This window comes from Rhineura floridana, chromosome 7 (assembly GCF_030035675.1).
Source record: "Rhineura floridana isolate rRhiFlo1 chromosome 7, rRhiFlo1.hap2, whole genome shotgun sequence".
Classification (NCBI taxonomy): domain Eukaryota; kingdom Metazoa; phylum Chordata; class Lepidosauria; order Squamata; family Rhineuridae; genus Rhineura; species Rhineura floridana.
Genome location: NC_084486.1, coordinates 92,937,358 through 92,964,190, shown reverse-complemented (window position 1 = coordinate 92,964,190; position 26,833 = coordinate 92,937,358). Strand labels below are relative to the sequence as shown.

Genomic DNA, 26,833 nt, shown 5'->3' with positions numbered 1-26,833 from the left:
GCAATGGGTCTTAGGCTCACCCTGCCCACCCCTGTGGCTGGAAGGAGGTCTTCAGAAGCTTCTACTTTCAGTTTTAGTAAATTGCAGTTTGTCACATTGTCTGACATAACAAACTGTGGTTAATAGCAATTATGGCCAATTTCAAACAAGCCAACTTCAAGCTGCGGTTTCTGAACTTGTATTGCTTAAACTACCTATAGTTTATTTATTTATTAATTATTTGATTTATATCCCGCCCTTCCTCCCAGTAGGAGCCCAGGACAGCATATAGTTAGTATGAAAACAATTCCAGACACAATAAACTGTGCTTAATTAAAAGCAAAAGCAAAAGCTTCTGAAGACCTCCTCATGGCTGTACCAGAGGGGTGGGGGAGGAGAGCATGAGAGCCCAAGGCTTGTTATGGCTGTTGCACATCATGATAAACCATAAATTATTATTGCATGCAAAGGTGGCCAGTATTTCACTTAATATTTTTTAAAGGTAAGAGGGGCAGTTAACTAAAATTCTAAAAGAAAAAACTTACATCTTAAATTATTCTCTGTTTCCAATTATATTTCATGTACCAAAACAATGTATCAATGCAACAATGCAATCACTTCTCATATTGCTTTTAAGACAAATATGTGCTATGAGCGGTATCATCAGCAACAGGGATGGGAGGCCTGTGACCTTACAGATGTTGCTGAATTTCAACTCCCATCATCCCTGATCTTTGGTCATGCCACCTATGGCTGATGGGAGCTGAAGTTCAACAACATCTGAAGAGCCACAGGTTCCCCATCTCTGATCTATAAGCTTGTTGTGTACTCATCCTCTTCCCTTAAATAGCAGAATTACTCATAACATTTTCATGCCTCATAAATTACTCTAGAAATGAGGTTTAGAGGAACAAATATTGCTAGGAAAGATAAAAATGGAGAAACTGCAGTCTATATATATATATATAGAGAGAGAGAGAGAGAGAGAGAGAGAGGGAGGGAGGGAGGGAGGGAGGGAGGGAGGGAGGGAGAGAGAGAGGGAGAGAGAGAGGGGGAGGGAGAGGGGGAGGGAGAGGGGGAGGGAGAGGGGGAGGGAGAGGGGGAGGGAGAGGGGGAGGGAGAGGGGGAGGGAGAGGGGGAGGGAGAGGGAGGGAGGGAGGGAGGGAGAGAGAGAGGGAGAACGCTATTTGCAAGTACAAATCAAGATAACTAGTATGTACCCATGCTCTGGTTCTCATCATCCTGGTCGATGAAAACATGGTCCATTACAAAGCTAAGGAGTTCAGACTGGAGTCCCGAATCTGGATTAAACACCAAAGGTTGAAGACCTTCCCTGCCTCCACTCATCAACTGGTGGCTAAAAATCATCAAGAGATCACAAAGCAGCATGAAAGCCTGGAACACAAAATCACTGTAGTTAGTCACCCCATAGACATCAAGAAAAGCTCAAGTATACAGAATCTGAAGAGTCAGAAATTTCAACACAAACTTTTGGCAGACAGACAATTCAGTTGCTGCAGAGGAGAGCTATCAATAATGTGGCAATGCTCAATTAAGGAAAGCTACTTGAGATGAGGCAGCAAGCTATTACTGACATCTACAAGCTGTTCTTCAGCACAAACAGGCGGGGCAGGAATCCTTGCCATCACCTTCTAGATAGCTGAAAGAAAGATGTGTAATGGCTACTTCAGACATGTTTCCATTTATTTTGATGTATTTATATATATTTCTATCCCATCCAGTGCCTATGCACTACTCAGAGCAGCTTGCAATAATTTAAAATCATTATGTATAAAATACAATATTAAAAATACAACATAAGCAGAGACTAGAAATGTCATGAATTGAATCTCTAAATCAAGAGTAATAGCATAATTTTTCTCCCCTGCAAGGATTAAGATATGTGTGTCCTGTACCATCATCATATTCCCATGAATTATTCTGGAAGCAGAATGGACACTTAATTATCCATTAAATTCTGAAAGACAATTAGTTCTAGTAGTTACTTGCAAAGAATTTGACTTCAATCTTCATCCATACTCTAGTGTAATACAAAATTAAACTATCTTTGTTCTGTGGGTAATTATATTTATCCCTTGTGAAAGTTCTTCCACAATGAATACAAATGACTTTGAAAGGCAAAAAAAAAAGTCTTTGCAAAAATGTAATAGATTTGGGAATTTACTGAAATTTAACTGAACTTCTTATACCTGTTCTTTGACTGGAGTGTTGACATTTGATAGACACTGTTGGCAAACAGCCAGAAATGATTTCACTGTTTTCCTCAACACCAACAAATCTTCCTGGAGCACATATTAAAAAGGAATTGTTTACATATTAGTCAAAGTTTGCAAAGTCAAAACAAATAACTGGATTATAACAGAATTACTGAACAAAGCCCCAGTTCATCAAAACGCAACTGAGACAAAGAGAAACATAAAGGAGACCAAGGAAGATTATGAGAATACTTATAAATTAAATAATTTCTACTCACTCTTTTAATCCAAACAGGGCTCCCCAGGTGGCTTTACAACCACATCATTTTTTTAAAAAAAAGCCACAATACCACACAACATCAAATCACAGAGATCTGTTAAAACCAGAGCTAGAGTAATGAGGCATACAGGACAATGTGACACAGAAATGTAATTTGTGCAAAACAATACAATATTTGGGAGTTCCTTGTGTTTTTCTTTAAAGTGAAAAATAGTTGTGGAAGGCTGCCAGTTTCAGTGATGAAAGGTTGGGGTGGGGCTGCTTAATCCTCTCCCATTTTCAAGCTACTTTGCTCCCCGAAAGGTAAAAACAAAGCACTGCACACACATAATATGGGAATCCTGAATCTTTTTCTCGGAGACTTGTCGGTGCATCTCCTCTGTATCATCTATTCTGGTGCTAACTTTGCATAAATAGGAAGCTCTCCTATTCAACAAAGCCCATAATAATCACATACATTCTGAAAATGAACAAGCATAAGCCATGAATCAGAAAAGAAGAACAATAATATGTAGGATACAGAAAGGAAGTTACCTTTGCTGAAGATTAGAAAGCTCACTGAACATATCTAACTAATACTTTTGTGGGAAGTTTTGTAAACAAAGCCACAGAAAGATCCTCTGCCTCAAAGTAGCTTCAACAATAAAAACAATAGTATATACAATTCTAAAACACAGCCAGCAAGTTAGAAGCAGCAGAACCACAAGATAAAAGCAGCAGCTAAAAGGCCATTAAAAGGATCTCAAATACTACTAAAGGGATGGGAGAATAGGACAGACTTCATTTAGTGCCTTAAAGATAACAAAGATGTTGTAAGAAAAACAGGACTAAAGAGAAAGTTTCATAATTTGGGTGTCAAGCATTCCCTTACAGGCAGGGCTTTTCACATGAAGAGGTAATAGCAGAAAAATGCACTGCAGTTTTGATTCTTCCATGGTAACTATTCTTTAACCTTAGATATTCAGAGGGTTGTTATAAGCGAGTCCAGGAGGAAACTGCAGTGCTTTCAATAAGAACCTCAGCTTATGAATTATATATAAATCAAACTGAGAAGGCCAAACACTAGCTTCTGAAACATATTCAAGCAGTTAATCCTGGTCGTCTGTTCCACCTATGATAGTAACGTAATCAATGTAAACTTTGTTGGAAATTGCGATAAATTTTCCTGAAAGTGAACCAAGTCTTAAGACAAGGACACTCTATTGAATACACTTTACTTAAATAATAGGGGTAGCAGTGTCTAGATGAGATACTAGTCTGGGAAACTGCTCTTTTAGCAAGACACAAGTACAAATGCATTAATATTTCACTTAATATACATGGATGAATGCCAAGTCAGATTAATTCTTTCTTTTAGGTCAATTATGTTCACAAAAGAGATTCATAGGGTCGCCATAAATCATAATCGACTTGAAGGCATATAACAACTATGTTCACAGTTGAAGGAGTTACTACACTGTAGAAATATTAAACAAAACTAACCATGAAACAATACATGTAAAGATACAAAGGTTAGAGTACTGAAGAATCAAATCAAATGGATAACATCTTCAGAAAGACTGGGATCTTACTTTTGAAGGAGATCCTTCTGTAATTTTCACCAGCTGCCAGAGGATAGAATAATGGGAACACTGAAGAGCCTGAACCACTATCTGAAACAAAATGGTCATAAAACGAAGACACAAGTGCAAAGTTTATGCAATTCTGAACATTTATGAATAGTTTTGAAAGAAAAAAAAGCAGCCTGCATAACCTACTTTCAAAGTGGTGCTTTTACTACTCTAGTACATGTTTATCTAAAAGGCCAGTTTACTTATATTTGAGGGGAGGGGAGATTAGTAAAAGCTGAAAATAAAAAACTGAGACTTATCTTCACAGTGGTTTAAAGCAAGTGACGGTCAAACTTCAGATAATATATAAACATATATTGAGCACCTCGATTCTAGTTTCAGAAATATTTAGTCTGATAATGCAAACACTGTTATCATTCCTAAGACACAACATTAATATTACCACAAGCAACCTCAAGGAAGTATCACAGAATTATAAGAAAGCATTAGGTGGCTGGAGAAACTTGATTGTGAAGTATTGCCAAATTCTTTATTACACATAAGGACAAACCTGCCTATCACCAAATCAGTGGTGAGAAATATAAATCATAGTAAGTTGGGCTCAGAACCTAAAATATAAACTTGCTACAGCTAGGGGAGGCACATTCCATGTTGGAGCATTGTCTACAGAAATCAATCATTTTATATGCTCCTGAATTCCTTTCAAAATACTGTGTAACTCAGATCACTTAAAATGATTTTTCTGCATTTTTTGCATTTATTTTTTAAAGGGGGAAATTTCAATCACTTAATAGAAATTAGAAGGCTAGGACTGGGGAGGGCAGCTATGAGAGAACTAGAAAAGGTTCTCAAATGCAAAGATGTATCACTCAACACTAAAGTCAGGATCATTCAGACCATGGGATTCCTGATCTCTATGTATGGATGTGAAAGTTGGACATTGAAAAGACGGAAAAGAGAAAAATCAACTCATTTGAAATGTGGTGTTGGAAGAGAGCTTTGCAGATACCATGGACAGTGAAAAAGACAAATAACTGGATGCTAGAACAAATTAGACCAGAACGTAAGGTGCTGGACTACAACCTGGGAGACCAGGGTTCAAATCCCCACACAGCCATGAAGCTCATTGGGTGACCCTGGGCCAGTCACTGCGCCTCTCAGTCTCAGAGGGAGGCAATGGTAAACCACCTTTGAATACCACTCACCATGAAAACCCTATTCCTAGGGTCTCCCATAAATCGGAATCGACTTGAAGGCAGTCCATTTCCATCATTAGAAGTTAAAATGATGAAACTGAGGTTATCATACTTTGGACACATAATGAGAAGACCTGATTCACTAGAAAAGACAATAATGCTGAGAAAAACAGAAGGGAGTAGAAAAAGAGGAAGACCTGACAAGAGATGGCTTGATTCCATAAAGGAAGCCACAGACCTGGACTTACAAGATCTGAACAGAGTGGTTTATAACAGATGCTGCTGGAGGTCACTGATCCATAGGGTCTCCGTATGTTGTAATCGACTTGAAGGCACATAACAACAACAAATAGAAGCTAAACACACATTGCTATTATTACCTGCTCTGGCATAGCTCCATGCTCAATTCCAGTCCTCAGTAATCTGTAGCAGTTACTAAACAAATCCCATTTTGTAAGATCGTGAGCACTGAAAGTAGTAGTAAAAAAATTAGTATACCAAATAAAACTTAAAAGCTGTTTTGTTACAACAAAATCATTGCTATGATTAGGGGGATGAGCAACTCAACTATATGTCATCTCAAACTATGGATTTACTTCAGAACGGGTATGCTTCAGAACCATCTTGCTTAGAGCATTGTACACTTCAGCAAGTATTTCCAATCAACGTGCTTAAGTACTCTATATAAGACTTGAAGCCTTCCAATTTCTTTAGCATTTTCCAGCCTTTGTTCTATGTATCATTTTTCGTATCTTCTCTAATGTTGAGCATCACATGTAACTGGCTATGCAACTACACCATTTGACTTGGCTAACAACATGTAAAGCCACATACTTGTGAAAAGACGTTAACCTCTTTAAAGTGGAAAGAACATTGTATATGTCATCATCATCAGCTTCTTCTCCCTGGAAACAAAATACATTGAATCAAGGATTGAGCGCTTTATATTGTTTTGCACTGGAGGTTTTACTTAGACGTTAGTAGACTACTTACAAGTAGTGAGGGCAACTAAGAGCAGAATTGAGAGCATGCATGTGTGCATTTTGGAAACTAATTTTCCCTAGTTCCAAACCCCCCAAGTCTTATCAAATTCAACCCAAACTCCTTCCAAAGTTCAGGCCTATAGCCAGTACAGGGGCGTAACATGATGTCAGACCAGCTTGATGGAAGCTGCCCATTCCCTTTTCCATCCAAACTTGAATTATACATAGATATTTTATAGTAAGGAAAAAGGTCAAACGTGAGAATATGTTTACTACTAGCTAGTATTCCTAGAAACAGCATTCTCCACTCGAGTCTGGCAAATGAATATTTTAAGTTTCAAAATTCTTGGGTGAACTTTTGCCAAAGGCTGCTAGATAACATTTCTCATAGGGATGATGCCTCCTGTTGGAGGGAACAGGCAGGGTCCTCTTAATCCGTTTGCCTCCTCTCCAGGTGAAAAGTCATCCCTCCCACTAGACCAACTCTGCCTGCTGTTGGAGAAGTTTGGGTCCTCTCATTGTTTGCTTGTCCTAACATCTGAAATCCGGTTTGTCTTTGTCTTAGGTGTTTGGGGCGCTGTCTCCTCTCCCCCATTTGTGTGTTGTTTGCCTATCTTTTTCTCCAGCTTTTGGCTCCTTCCCTCTGTCTGAGTTGGCTACCTGCCCATGTGTCTTCCTACCTTCCTTTGCTTGTGTGTTTATTGTGGGTGTTTATCACCCCATTCCCGTGTGTTGGGGAAGCAGGACGACAAAGCTATTGGAAGAGGCTTGCACAGGGAGGCAGCCCTTATAGGTTCTTGCTTCTGTCAGAAGACAGCCTTTAGGTCCTCCAGAGCTTGGTGCATCCTACAAGGAACTGGAGCTAAGTAGGAGTGCCATTTTGTTTTGCCCAATCTTGTCAGGTGTGAGTTTCTGCTCAGTTGGCATTTGAGCAACAGCCAGCCTGTGAGATCCCCCCCCATTACTCTGGTGTTTAGCACTTGGTTTTTCTGTGTTTAATATCCATACAGGATTACAAACACTTGGGGGTTAGAGTCACACAACCTACACAAAAATATTTTTGGTGTGCTTTTAGCAATTTCCCACTTTGCTACTGTTCAGGGAGGTTACTGCTAGCTAAGTGACTATTTGAAGCTTTGTTACCATGGGTTCATCATAAGTGTCATTCGCTTATTGATCACCTATGGAAAGGGAGACGTCAGATTCCAATGTATTGATGTCTGACAGGTCCTACTAGCACATTAACCTGCCTAGTTCCAGAGCCTTCAGCCAGCAATGGCAAAGGTGAGTTCTCCTCTCTCAGGAGTCCCAAGTCTCTTTTCTGAGGGAGGGGAGGTTCCCAAGGTTTTTTCTGAGTTACGAGTTTTATTTTGGAAGAAAAAAGGGGTGCCTTATCCCCCAAAGCCCTACAGTGGAGAGGGAAACACTCCCTCTTTAGTGATACTTCCCCCAAGGAAAGGCAGCCTGGGTCTAAGGGTTAATGGACAAGCTCCAATGTTGCCCAATCTGGCGCCCCAAGTGCACCTGTCCCCATTTCTGTTTCCCAGTCTGGTGCCCCATGAGTCTTCATCTCTGCAGGTGCCCATGTCTGACTCTAAGCATTTCCTTCCCCTCTCCATTGGGGAGAAGAGTGAACATTTTGGGGAAGATGAGGAGACAGTCCAATCCCAGCCTAGTTTTCCTCTGAGCTTTTCCCAGCTCTTCTGTCCAAGGCATGCCTGGTGGATAAAGAAAGCTCTAGAACTCCAGCATTTTGCAAATGCTCATGCTGCACGGGGTTTTTTTAACACCACAAAGGCCATCTATGGACCAACAAATTATGGTACAAATCCTTACATTCAATGGATGGTACCAAACCTCTTAAGGATAAAGAATCTATTGCACTGCGTTGGAAAGAGCATTACCACGACCTCCTTAATCACAACTCTGTTGTGGTTGATGAGGTCTCACAAATTCAACAACAAATTAGAGACGAGCTTGCAGTATCCCCTAATTTGGATGAAGTCAGTAAAGCCATTAATCAAATGAAGAATAACAAAACTAGTGCACCTGATGGGATTCCTGCTGAAGTCTTTAAAGAAGGTGGACCTGAACTTACATAACAACTTCATATGCTCACCGAAAAAATCTGAATGAGGGAAGAGATCCCGGAAGACTTTAGGGATGCCATAATTATCACCCTTTTTAAGAAGGGTGATAGAACAGATTGTGGGAACTATCGAGGCATCTCACTTCTTGCTACTGCAGGTAAAATCCTTGCAAGGATCCTTGCAAATCACCTCCTACCTATCTCAGAAGATGGCCTCCCCTGAATCCCAAAATGGTTTCGCCATTGCAGGGGGGCAGTGGACATGATCTTCACTGCACAACAGCTTCACGAAAAATGCCGGGAGCAGAATCGACCTTTATATATGGCATTTATTGATCTGACTAAGGCCTTTGATACTGTGAATCGAACCGCTCTCTGGACCATCCTTCTGAAAACTGGATGCCCTGATAAATTTGTGAATATTTTGTGACTCCTTCATGACAACATGACAGCGACAATTTTGGTAACAATGGCTTTCAGAACAATCCATTCAAAGTCGGATCAGGCATGAAACGGGGATGCGTCACTGCTCCTACCTTATTTGCCATCTTAATTGCTATGATTCTATACCTTATTGAGGGGAAACTTCCTACTGGTGTGGAAATCATATATCGAACAGATGGAAAGCTTTTTAATCTCAGTAGGCTGAAAGCAAAAAGTAAGGTAATGTCAACCTCTGTTGTAGAACTTCAATTTGCCAATGATAATGTAGTCTCCGCACATTCAGAGAAAGATCTTCAAAGTATCCTAAATGTCTTTGCAGAAGCATATGGAAAGCTTTGGCTCTTACTTAATATCAAAAAACCCAAAGTGCTTCATCAACAGGTGCGAACTAGTCCCTCTGCAGCACCATCAATCCAGCTCAGTGGTGTGATGCTGGATAATGTTGATTACTTTTCCTATCTTGGCAGCCATCTCTCTGTAAAGCTGACATCAATGCTGAAATTCAACATCGTCTGAGCTCTGAGAATGCCACATTCTCCCGAATGAAGAGTAGAGTGTTTGAGGATCGGATATTCGCAGGGAGACTAAAATGCTTATTTACAAAGCCATTGTACTACCAACCTTACTGTACGCCTGTGAAACATGGACCATTTATAAACGCCACTCCCAACTTCTTGAAAGAGTCCACCAATGCTGCTTCTGGAAAATTCTGCAAATTACTTGGGAAGACAGATGGACTAATGTTAGCATTTTGGAAGAAGCAAAGACCACCACTGTTGAAACAATGATCCTTCAACATCAACTTTGCTGGACTGGCCATGTTGTTCAAATGCCTGATCACCATCTTCCAAAGCAGCTACTTTACTCCCAACTTAAGGATGGAAAACAGAATATCAGTAGACAGCAAAAGAGGTTTAAAGATGTTCTTAAAGCTAATCTAAAAAAAAGTAACATGAGCATTGAGAACTGGGAAGCTTTGGCCCATGAGCGTCCCAGTTGGAGGTCAGCTATTATCAAAGGTGCTATGGACTCTGAAGAAGCACAAGTACAGGGCGAAAGGGACAAACGAGCTAAGTGGAAGGCACATCAAGCAAATACTCATTGTGACTGTCTTCCATCTGGAAACCTATGTCCTCACTGTGGGAGGCTGTGTGGATCTAGAATTGGCATCCTCAGTCACTTATGGACCCACCGTTAAAGACCTTATCTTGGAAGACAATCTTACTCGGCCACGAGTGATTGCCAATGATGAAATGTTTCTGTTGACAGTGAAGGAAGCTTCAACTTCATCGACTGCCTCCAAGTCTTTAGCTATGGGGGCCAAAAAAGGTTTTTCCTACTGTCACTAACAAATCCACCATCGTACCATTTCCTCAGACATTTGAAGATGTATAGAAGGTGGAATGGGCTAATCCAAGTAAACTACAACAATGTTCCTAGGCTTGCCAAAAAACATTACACCTTTTCAGATTCAGTAATGCACTAGTGGCAGTTTTGGTATCATCTGCTGTCATTCTCTCAGAGGGGGTCCAAAGGATGCATGTGATAAAAGGATAGAAGGGGCTTTGCACTGCAGCTTTCAGGTAGATGTGGTTGCTTCTAGGGCAGCAGTGACCTCATCACTGTTTTCCTGTGTCATCATGATGTGGGCTGATGAGCTGGGGATGACGTTCCCAATAGTGTAAAGGATCAGCTGAAGAATCTCACACTTCTGCACTGTCAGTGGATGCCTCCCTGGAAGCACTTCAGTTTAGCATCCAGTCTTCAGTTTAGCAGAAATGGTGGCATGTAGAAATATTTGGTTGCATAAGAGGGAGGTTGATCTGGGTTCACAAGTTCACCTTACATCGGTTGATCTGATAGTTCTAGCTCATCTACAAGGGCAGATGGTATCATGCTTTGATCTGGTGCAATGGGCTCATTTTCATTCTCAAGCCCTTCAGGAACTTCTGTTGCCATATTAGGACCTCAATGCAGCACGGCAATACTTTAGGTAGACATTTCACCCAGCTAGGAGGAGGAGTTGGCTACCTGACGTTTATCTGCAGGCATGTCCCTGGGGAACCAATCTACCTGGTGCTGATATCTGATGCCCACCTTTATGGTTGGGGTGCACACCTCAGGCACAGAACAGTGCAGGGGGAATGGAGTGTGAAGGAGATACAGTTGAGTATCAATGTGCTACATCTGCATGTGGTTCATCTGGGTCTCAAGGCCCTGGTTCAGGAAGTGCAAGGAGTGCATCTCCTCATCTGGATGGACAACATGTGTGCCAAGACCTATGTCAAGAAAAGAGGGGGCACACACTGCAGCACACTGATGTTGGAGGACACCAAGCTTCTAAGGGTGAGTGGAGCATCTTCTTTTCAGCATTCATGGAGGACATCTAGCTGGAATGGACAACTAAAATGCAGACTGGTTGAGCAGAACAGCAGTTGCTTCCTCAGACTTCTTGAGGTCTGCGATAGCAGACCTGTTTGCCACCCAGGAGAATGCACAATTGGACAGATTCATATCAAATTTGTTGTCTCTGACAGAAAGGACCATGGATGCCATGGAGGTTGAACAGTCTCCAGGGTTCAAGACGAAGAAATACAAGCAGACAATAAGGAATGCTAAAAAAGAATATATGTTGCTAAAAACATAAAGACCACCAGCAACAAATTATTTAAATAGTAAAGATTACTCTATGCTTTTCCTCCAACCAATCTGATCCAGACAACCATATGGAAAATTCATCAGCTGTGAGCCGAAGTTATCCTGGTGGCACCTTATTGGCCAAGGAAGCCATTGTTTCTGGATGGTCAGCTGTGTAGGCACTGGAGAGACTTCCAGTGTGGCAGGATCAGAGTTTAATCTCTTCTCAACTTCCCTCCTCAGGTGTTTGGGTTTTTTTTGCTAGTTTACCTTTAAAAAAAACACCATTAGCTTGCTTCTCTTTCTGCCTTAAACGTGTGACCATCCTCGTGTTTAAGTGATACTCCAAAGGAAGAACAAATCAAGCTTTGGCAATAAAATATCATGTTGTGCCACTTCCTGCTAGCAGTGCCATTGTTACTTTCCACTAGGTGCCTGCTTGTGACACTCATGCAATCACATTCCACATAGTAATTGGCAGAGCTTGGAAAAGTTACTTTTTAAAACTACAACTCCCATCAGCCCCAGCAAGCATGGCCACTGGATTGGGCTGATGGGAGTTGTAGTTCAAAAAAGTAACTTTTCCAAGCTCTGGTAATTGGAAAAGGAAAGGGTTGCAAGTGCCGGGGGAAGAACTGTAGCAACCAAATCGCATTGTGTTTTCACTCATTTCTCCCCCAAACAGAATGGTTTCCTTGAGAAAAGTTTTTGGATCTCCCTCCACAAATGAGTAGCAACTGCATGTTTATTTCAGTAAAAATGATAATCTAGGTCAGCCTTTCCCAAACGGATGCCCTTCAGATATTTTGAACTAGGTAAACTCCCCGAAATTGCTATGCTGGCTGGGGTTGATGGGAGCTGTAGTCTACAATATCTGGAGGGCACCAAGAAGACTGATTTAGAAAGTCTTCAAAGACAGGAATGTTTTGACAGGAATTCTTAAGTTTTGGCATGATGGGCATGTCTGACATTCAGGGGCCACAATATGCACACCTTCCTAGAGTTCACTGATATAGGTCTCTGAGCTTCACTTTTAAAAAATTAACTGAAACATATTCAACTGGAGAACTCAGCCAATTAGCCTTAGGTCTGAGAGTTGAGTTGAGTCCCTACCACAGGAATGGTGTCTTTGGAGAACTGCCTCCATCTTTTAGGGGCCTGGCACATATCTACCAGCAAGGGAACAAATGGGCTGATGGATAGCTGGCAAAGCTGAGCATATTGCATGTACTGACAATGCCAAAGACTGGTTCTCTCCAATGTACTTCAGAGTCATGAAAAACCACTCCCAGCCCCAGCACACCTGGCAGGTGCTTCAGTCATTATCTTTTAGAGTTGCCAGATCAACCCACTGCATTTATCATTGAGCATCTGCACATGGCTGATACCAAAATTATGTGCGGTTTTGTAGAACATCAGTGCATTATGCAGCCTACAATTTCTCTATTTTCACAAATAGCATAAAGAAAGCATTCCCCATCCCCACCCCAGTTGTGTGGCTTTATGTGAACTTTTTAATATGATTATGGGAATTTGGGAAATAGCCTTTTTAAATTAGCCTCGTAGTCCCCATGTGTTTAATTTGGATGAGCCGATTGAGACTTGTTCCTCTGTTTTTGCAGATGAGTATTTTATTACCAAGGTGCTTTTACAGAATTTAAAAATAAAACGGGTAGGGATTGAAAACACAAAAGCAAATGTTCTATTCCTGGGGAAGGTCCTTGAACATGTGGTTGCGGGCCAGCTCCAGACACTCTTGGATGAGACCAATTATCTGGATCCATTTCAGTCGGGTTTCAGGGCTGGTTTTGGCATGGAAACAGCCTTGGTCACCCTGTATGATGACCTTTGTCGGGAGAGAGACAGGGGGAGTGCGACTCTGTTGATTCTTCTTGATCTCTCAGTGGCTTTCGATACCATCGACCATGGTATCCTTCTGGGAAGACTGGCTGAGCTGAGAGTGGGAGGGACTGCATGGCGGTGGTTCCGCTCCTACTTGGCAGGTCGCCTCCAGAAGGTGGTGCTTGGGGAACATTGCTCGGCACCCTGGATTCTCCAGTATGGGGTTCCACAGGGGTCAGTTCTGTCCCCCATGCTGTTCAACATTTACATGAAACCGTTGGGTTCGGTCATCCGGAGCTTTGGAGTTCATTGCCATCAGTACGCTGATGACACGCAGCTCTATTTTCCCTTTTCATCTTCTTCAGGTAAGGCTGTCAATGTGCTGAACCGGTGCCTGGCTGCGACAATGGACTGGATGAGGGCTAATAAACTGAGGCTCAATCTAGACAAGACTGAGATGCTGCTAGTGGATGGTTCTTCTGACCAGATGGTGGAGGTCCAACCTGTCCTGGATGGGGTTGCACTCCCCCTGAAGGAGCAGGTTCGTAGCTTGGGGGTTCTCCTAGAACCATCTCTGCCACTTGAGGCTCAGGTAGCCTCGGTGGCATGGAGTGGCTTCTACCACCTTCAGTTGGTGGCCCAGGTGTGCCCCTATCTGGACAAGGATAACCTAGCTTCCGTTGTCCATGCTCTGGTAACCTCCAAGTTAGATTACTGCAATGCGCTGTATGTGGGGCTGCCTTTGAAGACGGTTTGGAAACTGCAGCTTGTGTAAAATGCAGTGGCCAGATTGGTAACAGGGACCAGACAGTCCAAGCATATAAAACCAATTCTGGCCCACTTGTATTGGCTGTCTGTATGTTTCCGAGCTTGATTCAAGGTGCTGGTTTTAACCTATAAAGCCTTACATGGCTTGGGATCACAATACAATACCTGATGGAACGCCTCTCCCGATACGAACCCACCTGTACACTACGCTCAACATCTAAGGCCCTCCTCTGGGTGCCTACTCAGAGGGAAGCTCGGAGGGTGGCAACAAGGAAGAGGGCCTTCTCAGTGGTGGCCCCCAAATTATGGAATGATCTGTTTGACGAGGTACGCCTGGCACCATCACTGTTATCTTTTCGGCGTTAGGTCAAGACTTTCCTCTTCTCCCAGGCATTTTAGCATGTGTTTTTAAATTGTTTTAACTTTTTAAAATTGTTTTAAACTTTTAAAAGATGTGTTTTAAATTTGTATATTTGTTTTTAATGTTTTTAGTTACTGTAAACCACCCAGAGAACTTCAGCTATGGGGCGGTATACAAATACAATAAATAAATAAATAAATAATTGTAGGGACCAGTGGTCCATCCTTGGCTAGAGCTCTTGTGCTTGATAGATTGGAGGCCGAAAGCCTTTGGATGACTCAGATGGGCCTGTCTGGTTTGACACCTTGCTTGCTTCAAGACACGCATCCACTAACAAGGTGTACAGCACCATGTGGAAGTTTCTTTCTTGGTGTGCTTCATCAGGACTCGACCTGACTGCTAGGGATTTCAGCAATGTTTTGGGTTTTCTCCAAAAGGGTCTGAGTGGCAACACTCAGTTTGGGAGTCCGCCTTTGTTACTGCATTCTCTTTACCTCTTTAGAAGAAGTTCTTTAAGGGGTGGCTCTTGTTTCTCCCCAGGTGGTCCACAGGTTCCTCACATGGAATTTGAATTGGGTATTGACCACCCTCATGGGGCCCCCATTTGAGCTAATGGCCACTTGTCCTATTAAGCGACTATCTCTGAAGACCGTTTTCTTAGTAGTGATAACTTCTGCCAGGATACCCTGTCATGGATGTTCTGTGGATAGATCTGGCTTTCCTTCCCAATGTGAACTCAGTCTTTCCCCACTTCCAAGAAATCATCCTGCCTGCCTTCTGCAAGAATCCTTCCTGTTCCTAGGAACACAGGTGGCATGCCCTCAATATGCAGAGAACTTTAAGGTTTATCTGGATGGAACACATGAACTTAGGAGATCAAGCATCTATTTGTGGCACTCTTGGGGCCATCTGTTAGAAATAAAGTTTCTTTTTCCTCTATTTCTTGGTGTCTCTGGGAAAGTATTGCCTTTAATGTAGTATCCCCATTCTGGAAATTTGTGGGGCAACTACATGGACATCCCCTTACACCTTCCTTAGACACTACAAAATAGTTTCCTTTTCAGCATTAGATGTTGCATTTGGTAGGAACGTTTATTACAAGGTTGTGTGACTGTAGGAGATGGGCAGAGAAAGCCCACTTAAAATCTGGATACTGCTTGAATATATCATTATAAGGAATGTCATCCAAGAGCCTCTGGCAAAAATGGAAATGGGTCTTACTGTGAATTTCTGCTTTCTAGTTAAGGGATAGGAAACCTGTGGCCCTGCAGATGTTGGACTGCAATTCCCATGAGGCCTAGTCAGCACAGTCACTGGTCAAGAATGATGGAAGGTCTAGTCCAGTAACATCTGGAGGACCACATATTCCCTATGCCTGCTCTAGCTACTCAATTGAACTTTCCACCTTGCCCTATATCTGCATTCCCACAGTTGTTGAAGACAGATAACTGTACAAAATAATCACAAAACTTTTTCCAGTTTCAAATTCAATGAAAGCAACAGTCATATTGAGGGATCAATTTCCTTGCCTCACACAGTGTTCTACTAAGTGAACCACCATATCATCTAACAGAAATGGACCCTTCTCCTTTTGTGCCAAACACATTCATGTTTTTTCCACCCACCTCTGTGTCTAGGCCCTCTGTCTTTTACACCCCCAATATAAATAGAAACTTTGGTGTTCTGGGATACAAACAAACAAACAAAAATAGTTATGATTAGTAATGCTCTGGCACTATTAGGTAGGTAGATACTTGAATGTGAGGAAAAAAGATTTCAACCACACCTCATTCAAAAGATCCTCTACAGAATGGTTGAATCGGTCCACAAATTCATCAATGAGCTGGCTGTGAGCTATGTCAACTCTGTTCTGAATGGTATATTCTTCACTACACAGAATGCTGTATGTTTTGCTGCAGGCTTCAAGAACATCTGATTCCACATGCTTTTCTACAACAAATTTAATCTGCTTCAATAGGCCATCCAAATGCTGTGGAACAAAGAAGAAATTTGGTCATTTTTTAAAGTGTATAGTAAATTCCTCTATGTTAGCTAAAGATGAAAGTACCACAAGACAGCAACATTAGACGGCTATCTAATATAGAACCTTCAGCATGAATCAGTAATACGCACACATTTGAAAGTTAACCAGAGCAGTTATTTGCATATACTATACCTTTTCCATTCTTCCTGTACTGTAAATTTCCAAGTCAAAATATTGAGGGATTTGAAGAAGGTTTGCCACTTTTTCTGCATCAGCAGAATACTGGCAACAGAGAGAGAGAGAGAGAGAGAGAGAGAAAAGGAAAATAAATATTCAGGTTAAGAAAAGGAATTATATAATTAATATTAGGAAATGACATTGTAGTGAATATACCTTTGACAGTAGCATTGGAAGTGCAATAATGAAGTGTTCTGTTAGTTTGTTTCGATCATCTATCTGAGTTTTTCTTTCTTTTGCTGTTAAAACCTATAAAAAATAGAAGTATGTTACAACAAAAACAGCTGGAGTATACTTTTTGGCTGAAACATTTTTAAAAAGGTATCAATGAAACTTGGCCGATTAGAATCATTTAACCTAACAGGCACAAAATGTGACAACAGCCTAAACTTGTTTTTTCTAAAATCTTTATTATAAAGGTGTTTTAAGTGGAGTCCGTTGTAATACCGCTATGTCAAAACTACATTTTCCAGCTGGGAATACTGCCGTGTAAATGATTATCACAGAATCATAGAATTCATAGGATCATAGAGTTGGAAGGGGCCTGTTAGGCCTTCAAGTCCAACCCCTATTCAATGCAGGTATCCAAATTAAAGCATACCTGACAGCTGCCTGTCCAGCTGCCTCTTGAATGCCTCCAATGTTGGAGAGCCCACCAACTCCATAGGTAACTGGTTGATTGTCATAGTGCTTTCACAGTTAGGAAGTTTTTCCTGATGTTCAGTTGAAATCTGGCTTCCTGTAACTTGAGCCTATTATTCCGTGTCCTGCACTCTGGGATGATCGAGAAGAGACCCTGGCCCTCCTCTGTGTGACAACCTTTCAAGTACTTAATCATATCTATAATATCTCCCATCAAGGTTAAACATGCCCAGTTCTTTCAGTCTCTCCTAATAGGACTTTGTTTCTAGTCCCCTGATCATCCTCGCTGACCTCCTCTAAACCTGTTCCAGTTTGTCCACATCCTTCTTAAAGTGTGGTGTCCAGAACTGGATGCAGTACTCAAGATGAGGCCTAACCAATGCTGAATAGAGGGGAACCAATACTTCATGCGATTTAGAAACTATACTTCTGTCAATGCAGCCTAAAGTAGCATTTGCCTTTTTTGCAGCCACATCGCACTGGTGGCTCATATTCAGCTTGTGATCAACAACAATCCCAAGACCCTTCTCACATATAGTATTGCTGAGACAAGTATCCCCCCCCATCTTATAACTGTGCATTTGGTTTCTTTTTCCTAGATATAGAACTTTGCACATCTCTGCTAAATTTCATTCTGTTGTTTTCAGCCCAGTACTCCAGCCTATCAAGATCACTTTGAATTTTATTTCTGTCTTCCACGGTATTAGCTATTCCTCCCAATTTTGTATCATCTGCAAATCTGATAAGCATTCCCTGCACCTCCTCATCCAAGCCATTAATAAAAATGTTGAAGAGCACTGGACCCAGGACCAACCCCTGGAGTACCCTGCTCGTTTTCTCCCCCCAGTTTGAGAAGGAACCATTGAGAAACACTCTAAGTACAATTCTATAGCCAACTGAAGATCCACCTGATAGTTGCTCCATCCAGACTACATTTAGTTAGTTTGCTAATCAGAACATCATGGGGCACTTTGTCAAAAGCTTTGCTGAAGCTGAGATATATTATGTCCACAGCATTCCCACAGTCTATAAGGGAGGTTACCCAATCAAAAATTAAGGTAAGATTAGTCTGGCAGGATTTGTTCTTGATAAATCCATGTTGGCTTCTGGTAATCACAGCATTGTTTTCATGGTCCTTCAGGTTCACCACTGAATAATCTGCTCCAGAATTTTCCCAGGGAATGATGTCAGACTGACTGGTTTGTAATTCCCAGGATCCTCCTTTTTGAAGATAGGGACAACGTTAGCCCTCTTCCAGTCATCTGGCACTTTACCATCCTACACCATTTCCCAAGGTAATAGATAGTGGTTCCAAGAGTTCTTCAGCCAGTTCCTTCAATACTCTAGGATGCAGTTCATTGGGTCTTGGAGATTTGAACTCATCCAAAGTGATCAAAGTGATTGAACATTTGTCTATCAGTCTGCAGCTGCAATCCTGCCCCTTCAACTTGACGTTTCCTAGGAGGGTCATAGACGCTCTTTTGGGAGAAGACTGAGCTAAAGTAGGAATTGAGCAGTTCTGCCATTTCTTTATCGTTATAATTTTGCCATCCTCACAGAGTATCTGTACCACCATTTCTTTTCTGTGTCTTTTACTATGGATGTACCTGAAGAAATTATTTTTGTTGCTTTTGGCATCTCTTGCTAACCTCAGCTTTAGCCTTCCTGATGCCATCCCTGCAATTCTGTGCTACCTGTCTGTACTCTTCCTTTGTGGTCTGGGTTTCCTTCCACTTCCTTAATGTGCCATTTTTTTAGTTTCAGCTTGTCTCTAAGCTTTCTGTGAAGCTGCATTTTTCTGCTATCTTCCCCCTTTTTTCCTTGATGCAATTGCTTGCCACCATGCCTTTAGAATTTCCTTTTTTAGAAACTCCCACCCATCTTGGACTCCTTTTCTCATTAGGGTCGCTTGCCATGGAACCAACCTTACCATTGTTCTGAGGTTATTAAAATTGGCTTTTCTGAAGTCCAGGGTACGTGTATGGCTACTCTCAGCTTTTGCTTCCTTTAAAATCAAGAACTCAAGTATAGCATGGTCACATTCCCCCAGAGTCGTAACTGCCACTTCATCCACCAAGTTATCTCTATTGGTTTATTATTTATTTATTTATTTAATTTGTATCCCGCCCTTCCTCCCAGCAGGAGCCCAGGGCGGCAAACAAGGCACTAAAAACACTTTAAAACATCATAAAAACAAATCCTAAAACACATTAAGACAAAACAGCGTTAAATACATTTAAAAACCTTTTTAAAAAGGGTTAAAAACATTATTAAAAAACATATTAAGCAATTCTAACACAGACACAGACTGGAATAGCTCTCAACTTAAAAGGCTTGTTGAAAAAGAAAAGTCTTCAAAAGGCGCCAAAAAGATAGCAGAGATGGTGCCTGCCTAATATTCAATATTGGTCAGAATCAAGTCAAGGACAGCCGATCCTCTAGTTGCTTCCTCCACTTTCTTAGAAGAAAGTTATTTCCAAGACAAGTCAGGGATTTCTTGGAGGGGCCGTGTTTGGCAGAGTTTGTCTCCCAACAGATATTGGGGTAATTGAAGTCTCACTACTACATCATGCCTCCTCAAAACATTGGCAGTTTGCTTTTCAAAAGTTTCATCCTAGTCTTCTCCTTGATTGGATGATCAGTAGCAGACTCCAACTACCATCTTCCTTTTATTCCTTGCCCCATTTATTTTAATCCAGATGCTCTCAGTGGAGCTACCAAGCTCATCCTCCCATATTTCTGTGCAGGGATATATATATTTAACATATAAAACTACTCAGCCTCCCTTTCAATTCCTTCTGGGGTTTTTTTGAACAACTTTGTATCATTCAATAGCTGTACTGCAGTCATGGAAGTCATCCCACCAAGTTTCAGTTATCTATCTATCTATCTATCTATCTATCTATCTATCTATCTATCTATCTATCTATCTATCTATCTATCTATCTATCCATCTATCCATCTATCCATCTATCTATCCATCTATCTATCCATCTATCTATCCATCTATCTATCCATCTATCCATCTATCTATCTATCCATCTATCTATCTTATTCATATCACGCCCTTTTCCCCAGAAGAAGCCCAGGGTGGCAAACAAAAGTACTAAAAACGCACTAAAGCATCATAAAAACAAACTTCGAAATATACTAAAACACAACAATCATTAAAATATATTAAAACAAAAATCTTTAAAAACATGTTTTTAAAAAAGCTTTAAAAACATTTAAAAAAGAAGGTTTAAAAATATATTAAAAAGCAATTCCAACACGGATGCAGACTGGGATAAGGTCTCTCCTTAAAAAGCTTGTTGAAAGGAAGATGTTCAGTAGGAGCTAAAAAGATAAGAGAGATGGTGCGTGTCTAATATTTAAGGGGAGGGAATTCCAAAGGGTAGGCTAAATACTAAACATCAGTTTCCTATGTTGTGCAGAATGGACCTCCTGACAAGATGGTAACTGCAGGAGGCCCTCACCTACAGAGTGCAGTGATTGACTGGCTATATAAGGTATCCTGATTCCAAGCTCTATAGGGCTTTATACACAAAAACTAGAACCTTGAGCTTAGTCCGGTAGCTAATAAGTAGCCAGTGCAACTCCTTCAGCAGCGGAGGGACATGTTGGTGATAACCTGCTCCAGTGAGCAGTCTCACTGCCGCATTTTGCACCAGCTGCAGCTTCCGGACCAACCTCAAGGGTAGCCCCACATAGAGCACATTACAGTAATCCAGTCTGGAGGTTACCAGTGCATGGACAACAGTTGTCAGGTTATCCCTGTCCAGAAATCGCCATAGCTGTCTTACCATATGAAGCTGGTGAAAGGCACTCCTAGCCATTGAGGTCACCTAGGCTTCTAGCAACTAAGATGGATTCAGGAGCACCCCTAGACTATGGACCTGCTCTTTCAGAGGGAGTATGACCCCATCCAAAGCAGCCAACTGACCAATTATCTGAACTCAGGAACCACCAACCCATAGTGTCTCTGTCTTGCTAGGTTTGACTGCCAGTTTATTGGCCCTCATTGAGTTCAAGCACCGGTCCAGGGCTTGCATGCCCTCTCCTGATTCAGATGTTACAGAGAAATAGAACTGGGTATCATCAGCATACTGATGACACCTTGCCCCAAATCTCCTGATGACCACTCCCAAGGGTTTCATATAGATGTTAAACAGCATGGACGACAAGATGGTACCCTGCGGCAACCCACAGCACAACTGCCAGGGTGCTGAAATACAGTCACCCAATGCTATTCTCTGAAAACAACCCTGGAGATAGGATCAGAACCACTGTAAAACAGTGCTTCCAATACCCATCTCACCAGGAGGATACTATGGTCAATGATATCAAACGTTGCTGAGATCAAGTAAGAATAACAGGGTCGCACTCCACCTGTCGTTCTCCCGAAAAAGGTAATCTATCAGGATGACCAAAGCCTATTCAATCACATAACCAGACTTGAATGGGTCAAGATCTGTTTCATCCAGGAGTATTTGCAATCGCTGCACCACAATCCTCTCAATCATCTTCCCCAAAAAGGGGGTATCTGCAACTGGATGGTAGTTGTCACAAACCAATGGGTCCAGGGTGGGCCTCTTCAGGAGCAGTCGAATCACTGCCTCTTTCAGGGCGGCTGTAACCACTCCCTCCCGCAATGATGTGTGGACCACACCCTGGATCCACTCGGTCAACCCCCTTGGCAAGCTTTAATAAGCCAAAAAGGGCAAGGGTTGGGAGGACATGTTGCTGGCTGCATTGTCGCAAGTATCTTGTCCACGTCATCAGGCCGCATCAACTGAAACCGTTCCCAAGAAGTTGCAACAGATGTGGATGAGGCATCAAGATTGCTACGGAGGAAAGCAACTTTACCCTCAAAGTGCCTAGCAAACAATTCACAGTGGGCCTCCAAAGGGTCTAAAACTCCATTTCCTGGAGTTGATGTCAACAGACTCCTGACATTACGGAATACTGGATGGCTACTTGAGGATGCGATAGTGGCAGAGAAGTGGGCCTTCTTCGCTGTCCTCACCACCACAGTAGGCACTGTTATGATGTTTTACTCATGCCCAATCAGCCTCACAGCACGTCTTTTGCCACTTGCACTCTAGCCGTCATCCAGCCTGTTTCATTGCCCTTAGCTCACTGGTGTATAAGGGTGCAAATGGGCTCCACAATGATGGAGAGGGCGCTCAAGGGCAACTGTGTCAACAACCTGATGTGCCTCACGGTTCCACAGCATGACAAGGGCTTTAACAGGGTCACCTGCTCTATCTACTGGAAACTCTCCCGGGGCATTCAGGAATCCTGTGGATTCCATAGGCTCTGGGGGCGGACCATCTTAATCTGTCCATCACTCCTGTAGGGGAGGATCAGAACCATAAGCCTAAACTTCACCAGGAAGTGGTCTGACCATGACAATGGGGTGACATCCACCCCCCCATCTCCAGACCACCCCTTCCTCCATCTGGAGCAAAACCCAAGTCGAGGGTATGCCCTATGCGTTGGGCCAGTGACAACTTGAGACAACCCCATGGTCGTTGTGGAGGCCATGAAGTCCCAAGCTGGAACACTAGAGGCAGCCTCAGCATGGACATTGAAATCACCCAGGACTATTGTTCTGGGCTCCTCCAATACCACAGCCAAGATGGCCTCCACCAGCTCAGTCAGAGAAGCTGCCGGGCAACAGGGTGGATGGTACACCAGCAGCAACCCTAGTTTACTGTCTCCTTGGCCCAACACCAGGTGCAGACCCTCACAGCCAGCTACAAGACAGAGTGGTTTCCTGGTGACAGAGATGGAAGTTCTATAGACCACAGCAACTCCTCCCCGTTCATCCCTGCAGCCTGTGCTGGTGTTGCACCGAGTATCCAGGTGGGCAAAGCTGGGTCAGATCAGCTCCTCCCAGCTCACCCACCCAGTTCTCGGTAATGCACACGAAATCAGCACCTTCGTCCATGATCAAATCATGGATGACTGTGGTCTTACTGTGTACCGATCTGGCATTAAACAACAGCACACACAGACCAGTGGGCACAGCAGATGAGCAACAAGGAACCCGTCCAGGAGAGGAGAGGCAGCAAGGAACAAGGCATAGATAGCCTTACCCTCATCTTCTAGGGCAGCTCATCACCTCCCCATGGCTATACCTGCCTCTACCCATGATCACTGAATTGGGTGGCATTACCCATATTCCTCCTTACTAAGTATCCTCCTAAACACCTGATATGTACCCACCAAGAGCCCTCCAATAAAACCTACTTGAACCAATTATCCCAGTAGGCCTCTGAGAAAATTGGGAACAGTCAGACCCACTCAATATTTTTCACACAGGGCACTTTTCTTCCCCCCCCCACCTCTCACCCAGGGAGGGCCAGTCTTCTGCCAGTTACAGACTCTCACTCTGAAGGCATCTGGCAACTTTCTCCTATGGTTCAGTTCACTGCACAGGCTGTCACCGTGTGCAGCAACTACACATGCACCAGACACACTCCCCACTACCAATCTCCTCCAGACTGATTTTTTTTTTAAAAAAGGAGGTAGTGCCCTTGCCCTTGGGACTCCATAAGAGGCAATCCCCTTTGGTGGTGATCCCACTGGCGGCAGACCCGCCTCCCAAGGGCAGCCAGGCTTTTATGCCCCCTGACCCAGCCCTGATGCAAGAGGCTGCAAGACTGACTGCAGCCTCTCTCTGGAGTCAGGGTCAGGCAGGGGGTCCCAGTCCTTGCAACACTTACCAGGGACTTCAGCTGTCTCGAGAGACAGCAACCCAGAGGAGCAAGCAAGCAAGCACCCAGATGCTCAGGTACTCACTCCCAGGGCAGGTCTTCTCCAATCCCCCAGTGCTGCAGCTGTTCCCCTTGACAGGTATAACTTGATAGTTATACCTATCAAGTTGTATTTACTCTGCTGTATTAAGTTCATCCTGTTTGTTTCCCATGCTCTGGGTATTACTATACAGATGTTGAAGACTATGTGAATTACAATCTGGCTTCCTACATTTTTAGGAAGATTTATACTGGGCTCCGTTAGAGCCATTCCCTCAGTTCCACTTACTGTATACAAGCCTTTGTTAGTTGTTACAGCCAAGTTTATATCTCCCTCCCCTTTAGGATTCAGTTTAAAGCTCTCCTGATGAATTTCTCTACGCTGTGGCCAAACACATTCTTCCCAGTCCAACCCATCACTTGCCAGCAGTTCATCTTCCAGAAAACATAGCCCATGGTCCCAGAATCCAAATCTCTCGTGTTGGCACCACCTTTCATAGCCAGTCATTCACCTGGAGTATTTTTCTTTCCCTTTCCACTCCTCTTATGAGTACTAGAAGGATGGACAAGAAAACTATCTGGGCCCCAAAGTCCTTGAGTTTCCTTCCCAGAGCTTCAAAGTCTGACATGATTTCTTTGTAGCTCCACTTGGCAGTATCATTCGTTCCCACATGGATGAGAAGGAAGGGGTATCTATCAGTGGGTTTTATGAGTGATGGCAACCCTTCTGTCACATCTCTAATCTGTCCTCCAAGGAGACAGCATACCTGGCGAGTCCATGGATCTTCTCGGCATACTTGGGTTTCAATCCCACAGAGTAGGGAGTCTCCCACCACTACTACTCTTCTCTTCTTGTCATGGGGCGTGGTTTCATTGCCTCTGCTTGATTGAGTTTCAGCCTCTCGCTTGCTGTTGCGTGAGGTCTCCTGTAATTCTTCCCCTGCAGACTGTCCTCTTATCTCATCCTCAAGTGCCTGGAAGTGGTTCCGTAGCTCTACCTGTGAAAGGTGTCTTCTAGCTCTTCTCTTCTGCTCCTGACACCCTTTTCCACAGAGTTTCCTCGACTTCATTGTTGCTCTCCACAACAGTCTCTTCTGTTTCAACATGCTGTTGTTCTTCCACCTCTAGTACTTCTCTTTGCTGTTGTTCCAGCATTCTATCTAAGAACTCTTCATCTTCTCTTGTACTCTTCAGTGTGGCCATCTGCTGTTCCAGGCCCCTCACTTTTTCTTCCCGCAGTACCACCAGCTTGCATGTTGCACATGTGCTTCATGTTGTTCTCTGGCAAGAAAACAAACATTGCACACATCTTGCAGGTCACCACCACTGGAGTGTCCTTCCTGTCCATAGTCTTTACTGCCTTTTGTTTCTTTCTTTCTACTTGTATTGGAATGACCTATGCTTTGTCCTGTCCTACTTCAGGGTAAATAGGAAAGTCCCACTGGTACGTGGTGCAGTGTACAAGTGATTTTTTTTTTTTTAGGAAACTCTCCTGCCAAACTTCTGTTAGCTCTCTCTGTTTGCTTGCTGTCTGAGAGCTGGCTTGCTTGCATCTCCTCTGGACCAGCTGACACAGCTCCCTCTGGTCTGCTCAGTTAGGAGTCAGCAAACAGAATGAAAACTCCCAGCACACATAGCTGCTCCTATTTGCACTCAGCAGTTATCAGGCCACGCCCTTCAGCCAGCAGCTATGAGACCACACCCTTTCCAATTAAGCTGCTATGGAGCCCTTCAGAGGGCATGGCTTCAGAGCCCTCTTTGTCTTTGTCTGTCTCCTCCTCCCTACACCTCCTCTGCCAAACTCCTGTTAGCTCTCCCTGTTTGCTCTGTTTGCTCACTCTCTGAGATTTACACTTGTTAAAGTAATTTGTAATCTTCCAGTTTCTTATTTTGAGGGCAATATTGGCTTAAGAATAAAATAAAAAACAATATTAAAATATGCACATTAGTGATAAATACCAGCACATTGGCCTGCTTTGCATGAAAAGCTAAGTCATGATTTATTAAATCATGGTTTGCTTCATTGTCTGAATCCTGTTGAGCAGCTTAGCTATGATTTAACTTCCAACAAACCATGATCTCAAGCCATGTTTTGTTGTTGGCTTATGAACCCTGGTTTGTTTTAACTATTGCTTGGCACTACATGCAAACCCAGCACACTTCTATAAGCATAGTTTGTTTGCCTGCTCCACCAAGTCAGTTGCTGTGATGAAAGAGTGCCTGCAAAATGAAGCCACTCTCAAAAGTAAGCTGCTAGTGGTACATTTCCCGAAGACCTCACTCCTAACTGTGTCTGGCAACCAGCTTTTTTCTATACTGCTACTACAAGCCCTCCCTGGCAAGGCAGACAGCTTTATTTCACAACTACTGCATTGCAAGGTAAAGAAAATTTAAAGCAACCGCAGTACAACCGCATTTAACATCTATAAAAGGATGTATAGGAAAGTAGCAATGCAAAATGAAGTGGTTGCGCAATAATGTCAAGGGAGACTTTAAGTGAAACAATATTGGAAGATGGTGATAAGTAGATTATAAATGAAATATTTAAGACGAAAACAACTGCAGACCCACTTTTATGTCTCCTATACTACGTAAATAACATAAGAATAACTAAGAGCATCCAAGCTCAAATATTGTATATCTTAACCCTGGCAAGGAATGTGTGTGCTAAAATGTGGAAAGAAACATAAAAGCCAGGTAAAAAAGAGCTAACAAGGAAAATATGAGAACAAGTATCAATTATTAAATTAGCAATTATGTTAAAGAAATAGGAGGACTAACTGGGAGAATGGACAGCAGTTAAACAATATATAAGAAAAGAGTTAGGAATACCTGAAGGGAAC

General features: G+C 42.6%; 1 protein-coding gene across 2 annotated transcripts in view; it reads right to left on the bottom strand.

The window, feature by feature from the left end:
* STAG1 (STAG1 cohesin complex component) overlaps nucleotides 1–26,833 on the bottom strand; it is a 261,776-nt gene that overhangs the window by 32,846 nt on the left and 202,097 nt on the right. Inside the window, exons 17-24 of one of the 2 annotated variants that reach the window (XM_061636504.1) lie at nucleotides 16,744–16,836; nucleotides 16,543–16,632; nucleotides 16,153–16,356; nucleotides 6,077–6,147; nucleotides 5,623–5,710; nucleotides 4,047–4,127; nucleotides 2,190–2,282; nucleotides 1,200–1,374 (exon numbers count right to left, since the gene is read on the bottom strand). In XM_061636504.1, the coding sequence (XP_061492488.1) occupies nucleotides 1,200–1,374; nucleotides 2,190–2,282; nucleotides 4,047–4,127; nucleotides 5,623–5,710; nucleotides 6,077–6,147; nucleotides 16,153–16,356; nucleotides 16,543–16,632; nucleotides 16,744–16,836 (895 nt within the window). The remainder of the gene's footprint in view (nucleotides 1–1,199; nucleotides 1,375–2,189; nucleotides 2,283–4,046; nucleotides 4,128–5,622; nucleotides 5,711–6,076; nucleotides 6,148–16,152; nucleotides 16,357–16,542; nucleotides 16,633–16,743; nucleotides 16,837–26,833) is intronic. The other variant, XM_061636505.1, reaches the window with a different exon arrangement.